Below are 14,889 nucleotides of genomic sequence, written 5' to 3'. Positions count from 1 at the left end.
ACAATCATTTTGCCCAAATTATTTGAATTGTAAAATTGTAAAATTGCTGTCTTGCCAGCAATGGCAATAGCAAGTGTTAGCCTTCCATGAAATTATTTTACCAGCATTTTCAGGATAAAATGTAGATGGCAAAGGAATAAATGACAATATCCAGAGGTATCAGTAATACTCTCCATTCAGAAACAGGTTTCTGAATTTCCATTTTTTATTTATCTCGCTTAATGAGAACAAGAACAAGCATCCATCAATCAACTGAAAACAAGCCCAACTGTGGACAACGAGTTGATAAAAAGGGTATCACCAAACTTCAGGGCGGAGCTCACCAGTTGCAGGAGGCATCCATCTTCCTGAATTGTATACATTTTCGCCTACTTTCCAACCTGGAACATCCTTCATCACTTCAGCTTCGTACTCTAGATACTTCTTCCACTCTTTGACAAATCTAAAGAATGCAAACAAACAAACATGGAACCTTCAATGCCTTTTAGCTATGTAAAAGTCTTGGAGCAATCTGGATAGTTAAATACCTTTCATCTTCTTCAGCTTGAAGCACAGGTAATATTGCTCTACGTGCAGCATACTTTTCTTCCTTCAGAGCCCTACAAAATGTAAATATTTCAGGCCTCCGTTCTAGTATGAAAAAGATCAATTTGGATATAGCATCGAAATTCAATTTCGTTTCCATTGTAAAAACTAAATCATGGCTAAGAAAATGGAAATAGAACAGCAGCACTGTAAAGGATATACAAAATTAAAAAGAAAACAATAAACACAACTGTCAATCTGTTTATTTAGATTTGAAACATGCATTTCACAACTGTCAAATTCTTTAGGGGAGCATCAGAGAAGTCTGCCCTCCTATCAGCCAAAAGTTGGATCGAACATATAGAATTTGCCTCCTCCTGGAAAATGGCTCACAACTGAATATAGCCAATAGTGTTTGCTTGGTAGGTGCAAAAGATGAAATGCAGCCAGCATAGGTTCACAGAAAACTTAATGCAGCCTGAAGTATCAACTTTTCCAACCTTTGGACATAAAAAGGAAAGGTTGGGTAGTTTGAATAACCATTTGTACAGTCAAACTCTTTACCATGAGACCAACAATTAGAAGATCAATAATTTAGCAACCCATAAATGATCATGTTCAAATATAATCTCATCTACATTCAAAGCACATGCTAGTTTCGACGAATCTCTAAATCCTTGTTAGTATCTCCAATCTGAATGCAACAAAATGCATGGTTATATCATACAAAATGACACCTACATGACTTGCTAACTAGTTTGTTGCCCCATGAAATGGCTAACAAATTAATAAATTAAGTGCATAGACTCTTCCAATTTTCATGCATTGTCCATACATCACAGGATCAACTAACAGTACCATCAGAAATTTGCTGTATCCGAAAGTTGTGTTTCCTTTTCTCCCTCCTACCAGATTCTTCATTGGTTACACGCAGAAGGCCATTTGAAAGAGCTGGCAATCTTGAACTGATTGTTTTGCATTGTGAAACAGTAATAAATTACTAAAATAAGTAAATAGGCAGGCTCTTGAAATTACTAAACTAGAAGATAGACAGGCTCGTGAAATTATAATCTATGGTCCACATGTCAAGCACAAATAATAGCATTGTGAAGAAATGTTGTATCTGATTTTGCCTTGTCTTTCCCCCTTCTGTCAGCTTCTTCATCGTTACATGATAAAATTCATTTGAAAGAACCGTAAGCCCTGAACTGATTTTTAGCCTTATGAAATGCTAATGAATTACTACAATAGATAAATAGGCTGGTTCTTGAGTTACTAAACAAGAACATTGGCAGGCTCATGAAAGTCTCCATGCAAGGTCCATAACTCAGGAGCAAATATAATAGCATTCTCCGGAAAATGTTGCATCTGAACTTTGCCTATCGTTTTCGCCTTCTACCAGCTTCTTCAAAGGTTACATGCTAAAAGCCATTTGAAAGAACCAGGAATCATGAACTAATTGTTTTGCCTTGTGAAAACTAACAGATAACTTAGGCAGACTGCTGTAATTCTTAAACTCAGATATAGGCAGGCTCATGAAATCATCATGCAGTTTCAATGACAGGACCAAATAATCGAATTGTCAGCAAATCACTGTATCTCACATTTTTTCTTTCCTTTTCCACTCCAATCAACCTATTCATAGGTTATATGCTAAAAGTCATTTGAACGGACCATAAAATATGAACAAAATAGGATATATACTAATCAGTAGAATCCTCCACATTTCCGAGACTAATTTGAATAAATATTTAGAAAAAAAAAACTATCCAACAAACAACCACAGATAAAAGTTAAACAACAGAACAAGATCTAACTCCAAAATAAAAATGAGGTAAAAGCAGAAAGAACACTACAATACGAGATCATAGCAACGATACCAAAGTCAAAAAAATCCATTAAAAACAGATTAAATATACAAAAATTCTATCAGGAATGATTTAAAAAAACTAGATTAGAAAATCAAGGAAAACGTGAAAAGAGAAATTTGAGGATTTTTTTTCTATAAAGAAGAGAAACAAGGACCTGCGGATCTTGTTCCCTTGGCCAACCTGGTACATCCCATAAGAGAAGGCACCAAAAGCAGCTAGAAAGATAGCCATAGCACTCGGACCCTTGTTGGGTATACGACGGGCGTATCTGACGGGAGCGAACCCACCCGGAGGAGGCCCATCTTGGAGGATCGGCATGTCCTTCACACTCGCCATTCCTGGCTTCTTCCTTATCACAGCCTCCGTCATTTTCTCTTCTTCTTCTTCTTCTTAGTTCTAGAATAGAGACAGAGAGTTCAACAAAGTGAAGAGTCTACGGTGGTGGTGGTGGTGGCGATATAGAGGAGGAGGTTCTTAAATTAGCTTGGGTCCTGTTTTGGGCTGCGGCACCTGGTGGGCTTATTTTGGGGAGTTGTGTTTTGTTACCTATCTCCATGGTTTTTAGAATCGAACCGGTCTGACCGGTCGGAATAATCGGACGATGTCATAATTATTTAAAAAATTAAATAAAAATATCAAAAATATTTAATAAAAAACAATTTTTTATATCACAAGTCATATTCAAAGAAAGTCATAACATATATAAGTTAAAAACCATAAAATCAAGTGAAACAAAATGATTCAAATTAACTACAACATAATATTTAAGATAAAACATATTAAATAATAAATATAATTATATAACTATAATTAAAAAAAAAATTGTGGTTAAAAAATCATAACAAAATGATATTGTTTGGTTTAATTTTTTTTAAAAAACAATCCCACATAGCTAAGAAACATAGAAAGCATCCCAAAAGTCTAAAGAGTAAAAATATGAGAACAAAACAATCTCACATTACTAAGAAACATAGAAGCGCATCACAACTAACTTCTATAAATAATAGAGGTAATTTGGGCATTCAAAATTGGAGCCTTTTGGTGAGCATTGAGTGAAATATTCTTTCACTTCAATCAAGCTCGAATTTCAGGCTTCAATCGAGCTTCTAATTTTTTTTTGAGTTCAAGCCTTTTTGAGTTCAAGTTTCAATATTATATTTCGAGTTTGACTTGAACTTGATAATTTTTAGCTTGTGAGTTTGAGTTGAGTTGAGCTTACTTTTAAAGTTTTCAAGTTCGAGTCGAGCTCAGCAATACTCGAGTTCGACTTGGCTCGTTTAACAAACGACGTTGTTTGATTTATTTTTTAAAAAAAAAACAAAAAACAAAAATCTCGGTTTTTCCCGTTTTTTTCGGTTTTCAGTCGGTCCGGTTCGAACGATTCAGCGATTCTGGCCGGTTCACTAATAGTGATTCAACCGGTTTAGATTAAACCGGACTAAACAACGGTTTCCGGTTGAACCGATTGAACCGACCGATCCGGTCCGATTTTCAAAACAAAGCCTATCTCTAAGGTTATATTTTATCTAATTACTCTTTTTTTAACGGCGAGTAACTACGTTGAAATCACTTAAATATTTATATAGTTATATTATTAAAATTTAAGTATGGCAGTTATGTCGACATTAATTCATAGTTAAGTGATTATTTGAATAATTTTTTTTGAATAATATAAGATGATTATAAGATAGTATATGTATGTGTTTGTTAAATTTAAAAGAAAAGTATTGAACAATAAAATATTGAAATTTTAAGTATCCAATAATTAAAGGATAAATTATAAAGAATGATCCCTTATATTTTCGATTCATCTAATCAGCGACAGATCTATAGTTTACATAGGGTGGGCACGTGCCCACCTTGAAATATGGTTTTTTTTCTGATTAGTTATTTATTTTATTGAAGGTGCTCGGCCTAGATTTTTATTTGTGCCTATTCAATTCAAAAAAATTATGTTCTTAAGATACATGTGTCACACTCAAAAATATTTCTAGATCTTGGACTGCATTTGATTTTAGTTCCATTCAGTTTTAGTCCATCGGTTGTTAACTCTCGTTACCCCTTAACCGTACTTGTAATTAAAATAAATTCACTTGCTTCTAGATCGTGTTCCATTTCCAATTCTGGTCAGTCCATGCTCCAGTTTGTTGTAAATTTGGGTTTCTTTAATCATGATTGTATGAGCAGACAAGTTAACCATTCCAAAATGAGAATATAAACCATTCATTTTTTTGAGCAACATGATTAAAACAACAGCGACATTGGAGAGTATAAATCTTTGATTTTTCTTGAGAGACAAACTCAAAACAGTAACAAAACGAGACCAAGGTTATCAAAGCATATTGATTGAATCTGAAACGTACTAATTCCAAGATAAGAACTTCTCACACAAAAAGTATCAATAGTGCAATGGTTTTGAAAGAATAACTATAATTTATAACTTTGCAAAAACTTCAGCAAAGTTATCAGCTATTTGTAAAGCTTCGATGAATGAGAGCAGCTTACACAAAATAGAAAACGTTAAAACATCTTAACATATAATGTATAAAAAAAATCCAAGAACTTTATAAAAATCTACTAAAGATTGAAAAATGAAGTTAGAAAGAAATACACTTGTGTGAGTTTTTATTTGCCAATTTCCTCTTGAAAATGGAAAATCATATTCATATTCCAAGTGCTCAAATTGATTGTTTGTCGTTTGAATGACTCTAGTTCTAACATTTACCTCTCAAGTTGACTTCCCTTCCATTGGTTTTGAACAAGAAGTCAAATTCCATTCATTTTAAAATGCCATCCATGTTTCGGTTGCGTTTTAAGTATTGTATCACAAACTTCAGAAGATGGACAAAATGAATGAGATCTTGGTAGACATATGTTATTACCTGTGAGCTTTTCTCTACGATCCTCCGTATAAGCGGACATACTAATCATACGAATTTTTAGGAACGTGAATATAGGATCCATGTAAACTTTCAGACACGTAGAGCGCACACTACGAATAACCACGTGTCGATCACCTATTATTCTTGCGAACACACCCTTATAACCAAAACTCTAAAGTATCCAAATTTGGTTGAAGCTTCACTTTTATACCTGAATTGTCCTTTAGCCGTTCAAATACCTAAAACATCAAACAATTTCTATAATAAAGATTTTGAGATAGATTAGAATGTAAAACATAGGAATTTATATATGAAAATCATATAAATATTTAACTTATTAGGTGACATCTGATATTCAGTTGTAACTTCTAAGTCGGGTGTGAGTGTTACAACGTTAAATGATTAGATACAAGTTTCAAATTAGTTTTCATATCATATTGCATGCTCTTGGCACGCTAATAACGGTCATATAAGGTTTAGAAAGGTTTTAAGACATTTTTAGAAGTGTTTCAAATTATTTTTTCTACATTTTTTTGCAGGGTATCGACATTATGCCCAATTAAGTTGCCCATAAAACAGAGTTGATTGGGAATATGCTCGTATTTAGTTGATTGTATCCTAAATGTGTGAGGAAATTTAATTTAATTCATTTTATACGTCGATCCTCGAGTATAACGTCTCTTGCTCATGTAAGACTATCGGACCAAATAGAGGTATTATATAAACAAATTAGAATCTCTTGGTTAAGCCCTCGTGTTCATAGTAAGTACGCGTATAGCCCTGAAATTCGATATTGTATGCAATTATGCCTAAATGTTTGAAAGTATAGTCAATATTTATTCATGATCGCTTGATTTTGAATGACGTCGTTTGTCCGAATGTTATGTCAAATTATAAATATGCTCGTATTTAGTTGATTGTGTCCAAAACATGTGAGGAAGTCTAATTTAATCCATTTTTATACGTCGATACTCAAATATAACATCTCTTACTCAAATAAGACTATCGGACCAAATAGAGGTGTTACATAAACAAATTTGAATCTCTTAGATTTAGCTTATGTAATGTCAAATAAATTGATATCTTGTCCAATATTATATATATATATATATATTGGTGTTCTTTATGTTCATATTCTGCCTTTGATTTTGATTTCGTCTACTTGGAGACCTATAGGGTCATGGCTTCCCCAAAATTTGAAAAATTAAATTATAGGTCTTTAAATTTTTTAAAAATTTTAATTTATCCCTGATAATATTTTTAAAAATTCATATTAAGCTTTAAAAATTTTAAGTGTTCTTAATTAAACTCCTCCTAAATTTTTTAAAATTTCTCATTAAGCCTCTCAAATTTTCAAAAAAAAATTTAGTTAAGCCCCAATCCTTTTTGAAAAAAATGTGAAATGAACCCTTCAAAAATTTTGAAAAAAAAAATTAATTTAAACCTCTAATTTTAAAAAAATTTAAATTGATTTCTCAAACTCTATCACCAAATTCCATCGTTGTTCATGTACCCTTGATTTTCACGTATTCTACACTTCCTTTTAAACCTTGTTTTTTTGAATGTATAGACAAGCATAAGTCATGTTAAAAAATGGAAGATGATAATAGTTGAAGATGAGGTAGTAGGGATTAAACTTGTAAAATATTAAAATATTGATGTTAATTTTTTTAATATTAAAACTAATAAAATATAAAATATAAAAATTAAAAGTTATATTTATTATTATACTTATTTTATTAACCATCACATAATCTGTTATTATTTTTTGGAAGACAAAAGACTAACTTTTAACTTTCATTAACACGGATGCTCATATATAATTCTTTAATAGTTGAAGAATACATGAAAAAGTATTCTATAGTTTAAGGACTAACTGTATAGTTTACCCAAATAAGTAACGAATAGTTGACGTGAAATAATTAACTGAAAAACTGCTGGAATCACGTTCACATAATTACACTGAACCCTCCTCCGTACACTCCTTGATTGCCGTTAAATGGGTCCATTTCAAAATAATCCGATTCGTCATCAATGGTTCTGATTTCAATAACAGGATGTGGACACCATTATACGTTGCGAACAAAAGCAAATTTCACACAAATTATTAATAAAAAGAAGAACCCTAAAAATCAGACATTTCCTCGTTTTCCTAAAAAAAAATAAACTCAACGTTTTCTTCACCTTCGTTTTTCTTTCTCTTATGTTCGAGAAGGTAGAGTTGTTTCAGAAATGGAAGCTTTTGATATGGCCGTTTGTTTTGACGACAAGTTATTAGACTTCGGCTCCGACGTCGGAGAGAAAGATGAAGACGAAGATGAACAGAACTATAACTTCTCAAAGCTTAGCAATAACAGTTCTCTTCCTGTAAGTTTTTTTTCTTCTTCTTTTATTGGCTTATTATGCCTTTTTGTTTATAGTACTAGAATTTTCGAGCTTTCTCGGCGAGGGCTTAAAGAGGCCAAGTTTGGTGCTAACTCGGCCGAGTCTTTGCTGTTTGGTAGGTTTTTCTCAAGGCTTGGGGGAACTAGAAAGGTGAGCTGGCTCGGTCCGACTCTGTTAGTGGGGGGAAATAGGTTGTTTGGTTTTGAGTCGATCTCGGGAGGTTGTTCCGAGTCAGGGATGAGGATGACCCGGTTTGGGTCAAAGCGGACGGCGCGAATCTGATTCTTGCTTGTTTATTATTGATTGGTCCCACTATATTGTTTTGGAGGACAAATTTACCCATCACGTTCGTAACATTATTGAATGACGGGCATATGATGTTGAGGGGTAGTTTTGGGGTTTGTGATAGTCGAAGGGGGAAATGTCGCTATTGAGATGAGCTGTTAAACACATGCTGACAGCTGTGCTAATAATTGTCAGCAACCTCTCCATTTTATGAAAATAAAAATTGATATCCATTATGAATTTTTTTAAAAAAATCTTTTATTGTGAAAAGTCAAATTATATCCAACTTTCAAACATTATCATTTTGTCGTTGCATGCGTATCCTACAAGACCCACCTTTGTCTTTCCCTCTTAGCCGGCAGAGTTAGCCAGCTGAGTTTAAATGCTTCTCTTTTGACTGCTGGTAATAAATGGCACCCCTAAATATTCATCGAGGAATACTTTTTTTCTTTGTTAATTTAAATATTTATCAAATTAAAGTATATTATTTTTAAATTTTAGATTTTTTAATAAATTATATATTTAATCACATATCTATTCTTGATGTTTTGTTTGGATCACTAATATTTTTTTAAATTATAATTTTTTAACGAGTAATCAAAATAAAATTAAATCTTAATGTCATGTATGATTTTGAAAGTAAAATAATTGATCGACAAAAACAGAACACGAGAATAGATAGGTAATTAAATATGAAGCTTACCTTTCAATTTTTGTTAGTTATATGTTAACTTTGGGAATAGATAATGTAACACCTACACCACTGTTGACAGGAATTTGGAGAGGAAGAACTAGAATGGTTATCAAACAAGGATGCATTTCCAGCCGTGGAGACATCGTTCGTGGATATTTTAGGGGCCACAACGCAGCACCAGAGCCCTGTTTCAGTACTCGATAATAGCAACAGCAACAGTTCAGGTAGCACAATTTTAAGCAGCGGAACCGTTGTAATGAATTGGTGCGACAAGTTTATAGTACCGGTGAAGGCGAGGTCGAAGCGTGTGCGTAAATGTCGGGACATGAGGAACCAAGAGAACAGGTGGTGGGTAAAGGAGAATGTGAAGAACGTTAGAGTGGGTCGTGTAGGAAGGAAATGCCAGCATTGCTTGGCGGAGAAGACACCTCAATGGAGGGCAGGGCCGCATGGACCTAAAACACTTTGCAATGCTTGTGGGGTGAGGTACAAGTCGGGGCGTTTGGTGCCGGAGTATCGTCCAGCAAGTAGCCCTACTTTCTCCGATGAGTTGCACTCCAATTCCCACAGGAAGGTATTGGAAATGAGGAGGCAGAAGCAGTTGGGGTTTTCTGCAATCAAGCCCATGGATAAAGGGTAGTTTTCTTCTTAGCTGATCACTGCACCTTTTATGTTCCGTTTTTTTTTTGGGGGGTGGTTTCAAGTTAGTGTAGTCATGTGTTATTTTAGGAGTTGGTTTGTAATGGGCTTAGATTGGGCTTATGAAAGTTGCTCTTTTTTTAAATGAAAAATTTAGGGAAATTTTGACTTTGTTGCGTTTTGATTTATTGGTTGGACTGATGTGTTTTTATAAATAAAAAAATAGGGGAAATGAATGTTTTTATTTGGATTTTATCCAATTCTTTTAAGTGTTTGGTGTTACAAGAATGTGTATTAGGGTGGAGATGTGCTCATGTTTGATTGTTTTGAACTTATAGGTAATGGGGAGTTTCCATTTGTATAACAGAGACTATTTTCAATGTAACGAATATACTAAAATATTATTCAAAATTTAATTCAATTGATTCATTGAATTGAATTTTAATAACCTAAAAATCTAATTGGTAAAACTGGAATATTTCATGGATTTTTGTTATTCAGAATCTAGTAGAGGACTTAAAATATATCATTGTTTGTAATATTTGATTGCATTTGCAGGAAGAAGCCAAATAAGATTTGATGAATTACTTTGTCTAGGTTATGCACATTGATTTGACTTTGTTCCAATGCACTGTCCATGTAATGGCCATGGGTCACAGCCTCACGGGTCCATTATCGTCTCCCACAAAATTGACACAGGTTAGAGGAAACATATTTATTGCACGTGACAGTCGCATATGGCCGCAAAGTCGGACATAAAATTTTATGTTATAGAGACGAATAAAATTTTAAGGGGTGAAGACAAATATCAATAAAAAATATACAAAACAATTTAAAAATTTAAGAGGAAATGACTATTTCTATCCGTTTCCTTCGATCCATCCCTACTTGTATAAAAGTTATGATCTCATTTGATGCAGATGAAAACGACATGAAGTGGAGAAATAAAAAGGAAAACCTTGAACCTAATTTGATGCATGATGATTGAAGAGAAATAATAAAATCATGAAAATCACCGACAACCAGTTGTTTAATGGAATTATGCACTAGATTCTTTAAGTAAGGTTAGGAGTTCAAACCCTAACATTTATTAATAGAGCAAATTGCGTTGGGAGAGTCACCCTTGCCTCTACAAAATTAAAAAATCATGAAAATCAATAAATAAAAAAGAAGAAGGATATAACGATAAGTTTAAAATTGCGGTTAGGTTTCCACGTACTTAGCCGATAGGTTTGACGAGCACACTCTTTAACTCGAATCTAAAAACAACAAAGATCAATAATAAAGAAATCTTTTTTTAAAAAAAGCTTCAAATTATTATTTTTGGATGTGACGTCACTCTTTACTAAAAACGTGAGTTTAGATGGATAGAATGTTGTATCTTGTAATGATATTTCATATTAATAACCTAGATGAAGGCCTTAAGTCAGAAAAAAATGGATGTTTAACCCTCGTAGTATATTTCGTCTTAGTAACTTAGGCGAACGTTTTAAGAAATAATAGATGGAAGTCTAATCCTCTAAAGATAGTCTTCAGAAACCTAAACGATGAAGAAGAAACCTCAACATGTCGAAACACTGTATAATTTTCACATTTTAAAGCAAGAACAAGCTAAATAAATTGGACATGATAGAAAAACTCTCAAAAGATTTTTGTACAAAGAAAGTTGTTTATTTATTGATTAATTGGTGGTAGAATATAGATGAAGAGTACCTACTGATAGGATGGTAAAATCCTAAAACCAAGATAAAAAATATTCAAAATTTTATAAAATGAATATTATTATATATCAAATAATAATAAAAATATCATAATTTAAATAGTAAAAGCCAAATATAAATAAGAATGAAAATCGAATCTAATTTGAGATGAGAGCAACAACTGTCAAATAATATTAAAAGTTGGCTTTTCAATGAAAAATCTCATCCGTTTGATGCTAATGCATTTTTTTTAGTACTGAAAATCTTAATTTTCACTGTTTCACATAAGGTTTGTTATTTCAGCACATATATGCTGTGGCCACATTAAGTACATGCTGAAGTAACTACATCAACAACGACAATATATAATAATATTCTTCATCCAGACACACGAAATAAAGTTGCAAAGAAATTCAGACAAGAACAATCAACGACAGGGAATCCAGTCACGCAAAAAGCGACCTGTATTCCTCTGCTTCTTTACACATCTCTTCCATACTTCTGTCCTTCCTTTCCTTATCTAAGTCAAGCTTCCCCTTCAGTTCGTTCTCCTTCGCATCTATCTACACCACGAACATAAGACAGTTAAAACTAGTTGTCCATTGTTATCGCTAATATATGCTAAGCAGATCAGAGTATCTATCTTACTGCATCGTAGATCTCATCGTTCTTCTCAAAGTCACCATCTTTCCTTGGAAGGATATGAACGTGAACATGAGCAACTGTCTGCCCTGCCTTTGGTCCATCCTAAAGTACAAATCAACACATTGCTAGTCTTTAGTCCTTATATATAGCAGCATAAGCATTAACACATGGTAATAACAGCAAGAACTTCGGTGCGTATCGCACCATAAAATTCCCCCCTTCAATTTTCTATAAGAAAGCATAGTTTTCATTCACAAAATGGCCAATCAGACCCACTAATTGCTGGTTATTGATAGTTTTCATTCACAAGTGGCCAATCACACACACTAATTGAAGGTTATTGCATGAGAACTCGAAATGGGAAATTGTGGCCATAAGAGTCGACACAAGGTTCTCAGCAAAGGCATTGAAAGAGTTGAAAACCACAAACACCAAGGATCATCCCAAAATGAAGGGGTCTAATTTGGCAAAGAGAATTATGAATAGGATGAAGATTTAACAATTTTAGAAACTATTAAAACCAATCTATGATATATGATTATTCTAGAAGATTCATCTCAACGAAAGGGACTATATGCAAGCTTCAGAAACAAAAACTAGAAGTGAGCAAAAAATAAAAGCAGATTGGTAAAACCATGGACAAACTGGTCCACGTCCTCATCACCTCTGCTACAGCCAGACAAGGAGAGCAGATAAAATTTAATATTGACTAACGTATGATATGTAAGCAAAACAATGTCATCTACTATGACAACACTAGCGCGGAAGCCCTATATGTACTTAATCAAGTAATAGATCAAGACTACAAGCCTTATTTCCTTACTTGGATGGTAAAAGTGAGTGATGACGCCTCATGAAAACGCTCAAGCCCTCCACCGATCCTCTGTGCAGTTAGCCATAAATCTTGCGTCTCTTCAACAGTGAGATCAGCAAACCGCTTAACTTCACGCCTTGGGCAGACAAGCACATGTACACATTGTTAAGGAAACCAGATTCAACCATGATTTTTTCAACAATGAAGATTCATGATTTCCTAACATATTTTATCAAAAACCATTGCAGCTCACATGAAACAAATGCATCACATATGTCGGTACCAGTTTAGCATGCAATTCTTTTCTTTTTTTCTTTTTGATAGAAGAATGTAATGCTTTGGATATATAGTTAGAATGACATTGTCAATCAATTTCCTTCGCATCTTCCTAAAATTTTGTGAATTCTACATATACATACTATCCATAAATAAATACATATATGGGTGTGTGGGTTCACATGTACCATCAATACTCCTCTGCCACAACAAGCTGGCATACTTCCCAAAAAAAAAAAAAAAAAAAATTAAGTACCAGGTTTCCATATGAAGAGTTTTATCTATGGCAGACATTTTTTCTTACTACCAAAAGATCGAATAAGGTAACCTCATCATTAGGAATTAACTAGATGAATGCTCAATCTCTGTGGTAAATTATGTTTAATATCGAAAAATCACCACCATTTATTCTACTGTTAGCCCAAAAGCATACATGTAACAAAGTAAAAAACATGATTGGATTTAAATTAAAAGGATATGACCTGGAACAACAGGACGGAGGTTGACCATGGCATAGGAAAGGGGGGTGGAGTAGAAGACCTCCTTGGGGTCTATCTTGTACGGGCCGAACGTATAGAACTCCATTGACATCTGCAGCAACAAATTGGTTGTAAATACCAGTTTTTAATTGTTGGGTGAGCACTCATACAATTGAAAAAATGTTTTGGCACTTGCCTTGGCAGAGGGGGCGGCGGGGAATGAAGTGGTTTGGAAACCTCTCCTAAAAAGGTTGATAGAGCAGCTGCGCCCGCCCAGACCCAAACCTATATAGAAAACAAACTGTGTCATTCAGTCACTTGGGGCTCTTCCTTTTAGGTTTTCGTTACGTCAAATCGGCATGTGCGATTTGGTACTAATTTGTTAAATTATTAAGTATGTTCAAATTATACTTAAATTTAACTTATATCCAAAGATTTTTTTTCTTAAAATTAAGTATCTAACGTTTCTAACATTATAATTTTAAGTATATAAATTATAACCGTTATTAAATGACACGTATTACTATATAAATTCATTTATTTTTATTTTTAAATACGTTAAATTAGTATTTTTATATTAAAAACCAAAACTTTTTAAAATTATAAAAAAAAACTTCAAAACCTCTAATTTTAAGACAATTTTTCCAATAAATCACCAGTGATCGGTATATTTACCGATCTAACACCGGTCAGATTATATTTTTCGATCTAACACCCGTAGCAGTAAAGCGCGCCCCTGAATCGCGCTATACGTTGATTTGGCGCCACGTGGGTATAGTGCGCCCCCTGATCCGCGCTATACCTGAGTATCTGACACGTGGGGTATAACGCGATGCATGGGTGCTCTATACCCCTAAATACACGTCCCCATCCTCCTATAAATACCCCATCCTCAATTACTTTTAGGGTAAAGTATAGTAATGGTCACTGAACATTTCAGAAGCTTGCATTTACGTCCCCCAACATTTAAAACTTGCAATACAGTCCCCCAACATTTATTCTGTTTGCAATATGGTCCCCCAACTTAAACCACAGTTAGAAAATTAGGATAAATTATAAAAATGGTCATTGAACTTTTCAGTCACTTGAATTTAGGTCCCCCAACTTTTAAAACTTGCAAAACAATCATCAATTTCATTCTAAACCCCAATTTCCAAAGTAATTCAATTTTATTCTAAACCCTAAATTCCAAAATACTTAAATTAAATTCAATTATGTCAAAGTTATTATTATTTAATTTCATCTTATTTCATGTGATACGTATTTTTTATATAAATATAAGGGTAAAGTATAGTAATGGTCACTGAACATTTCAGAAGCTTGCATTTAGGTCCCCCAACATTTAAAACTTGCAATACAGTCCCCCAACATTTATTCCGTTTGCAATATGGTCCCCCAACTTAAACCACAGTTAGAAAATTAGGATAAATTATATAAATGGTCATTGAACTTTTCAGTCACTTTAATTTAGGTCCCCCAACTTTTAAAACTTGCAAAACAATCATCAATTTCATTCTAAACCCCAATTTCCAAAGTAATTCAATTTTATTCTAAACCCTAAATTCCAAAATACTTAAATTAAATTCAATTATGTCAAAGTTATTATTATTTGATTTCATCTTATTTCATGTGATACGTATTTTTTATATAAATATAATAGTATAATTCTTATCTGATGAAGAAATTTTTTAATT

The 14,889-nt window shown here is 33.4% G+C and overlaps 3 protein-coding genes across 4 annotated transcripts; 1 reads left to right on the top strand and 2 right to left on the bottom strand.

The window, feature by feature from the left end:
- Positions 1 to 157: 157 nt before the first annotated feature.
- LOC120139680 (NADH dehydrogenase [ubiquinone] 1 alpha subcomplex subunit 13-B) lies at positions 158 to 2,848 on the bottom strand. The gene is made up of 3 exons (XM_039154839.1): positions 2,551 to 2,848; positions 528 to 599; positions 158 to 442 (listed from the first exon to the last, which is right to left on the bottom strand). The coding sequence occupies exons 1-3, from the start codon at positions 2,763 to 2,765 to the stop codon at positions 298 to 300; spliced, it is 432 nt and encodes a 143-aa protein (XP_039010770.1). The 5' UTR covers positions 2,766 to 2,848; the 3' UTR covers positions 158 to 297.
- A 4,574-nt stretch (positions 2,849 to 7,422) lies between these two features.
- LOC120139668 (GATA transcription factor 1-like) lies at positions 7,423 to 9,447 on the top strand. 2 transcript variants are annotated; one of them, XM_039154830.1, is made up of 3 exons: positions 7,426 to 7,645; positions 8,722 to 9,237; positions 9,274 to 9,447. In XM_039154830.1, the coding sequence occupies exons 1-3, from the start codon at positions 7,511 to 7,513 to the stop codon at positions 9,280 to 9,282; spliced, it is 660 nt and encodes a 219-aa protein (XP_039010761.1). In that variant the 5' UTR covers positions 7,426 to 7,510; the 3' UTR covers positions 9,283 to 9,447. The 2 variants fall into 2 exon arrangements, with proteins under 2 accessions (XP_039010760.1, XP_039010761.1); XM_039154829.1 differs by having other exon boundaries at positions 7,423 to 7,645; positions 8,722 to 9,447.
- Positions 9,448 to 11,257: 1,810 nt separating this feature from the next.
- Positions 11,258 to 13,520, bottom strand: LOC120139663 (bifunctional bis(5'-adenosyl)-triphosphatase/adenylylsulfatase FHIT-like). Its single transcript, XM_039154825.1, has 5 exons — positions 13,392 to 13,520; positions 13,196 to 13,307; positions 12,450 to 12,595; positions 11,630 to 11,728; positions 11,258 to 11,544 (listed from the first exon to the last, which is right to left on the bottom strand). Exons 1-5 carry the CDS (start codon positions 13,503 to 13,505, stop codon positions 11,428 to 11,430), a joined length of 588 nt encoding a protein of 195 aa, XP_039010756.1. The 5' UTR covers positions 13,506 to 13,520; the 3' UTR covers positions 11,258 to 11,427.
- Positions 13,521 to 14,889: the final 1,369 nt, after the last annotated feature.

This window comes from Hibiscus syriacus, unplaced genomic scaffold, assembly GCF_006381635.1.
Source record: "Hibiscus syriacus cultivar Baekdansim isolate YM2019G1 unplaced genomic scaffold, ASM638163v2 tig00110769_pilon, whole genome shotgun sequence".
Taxonomy (NCBI): domain Eukaryota; kingdom Viridiplantae; phylum Streptophyta; class Magnoliopsida; order Malvales; family Malvaceae; genus Hibiscus; species Hibiscus syriacus.
This window is presented reverse-complemented; position numbering and strand designations above follow the sequence as displayed.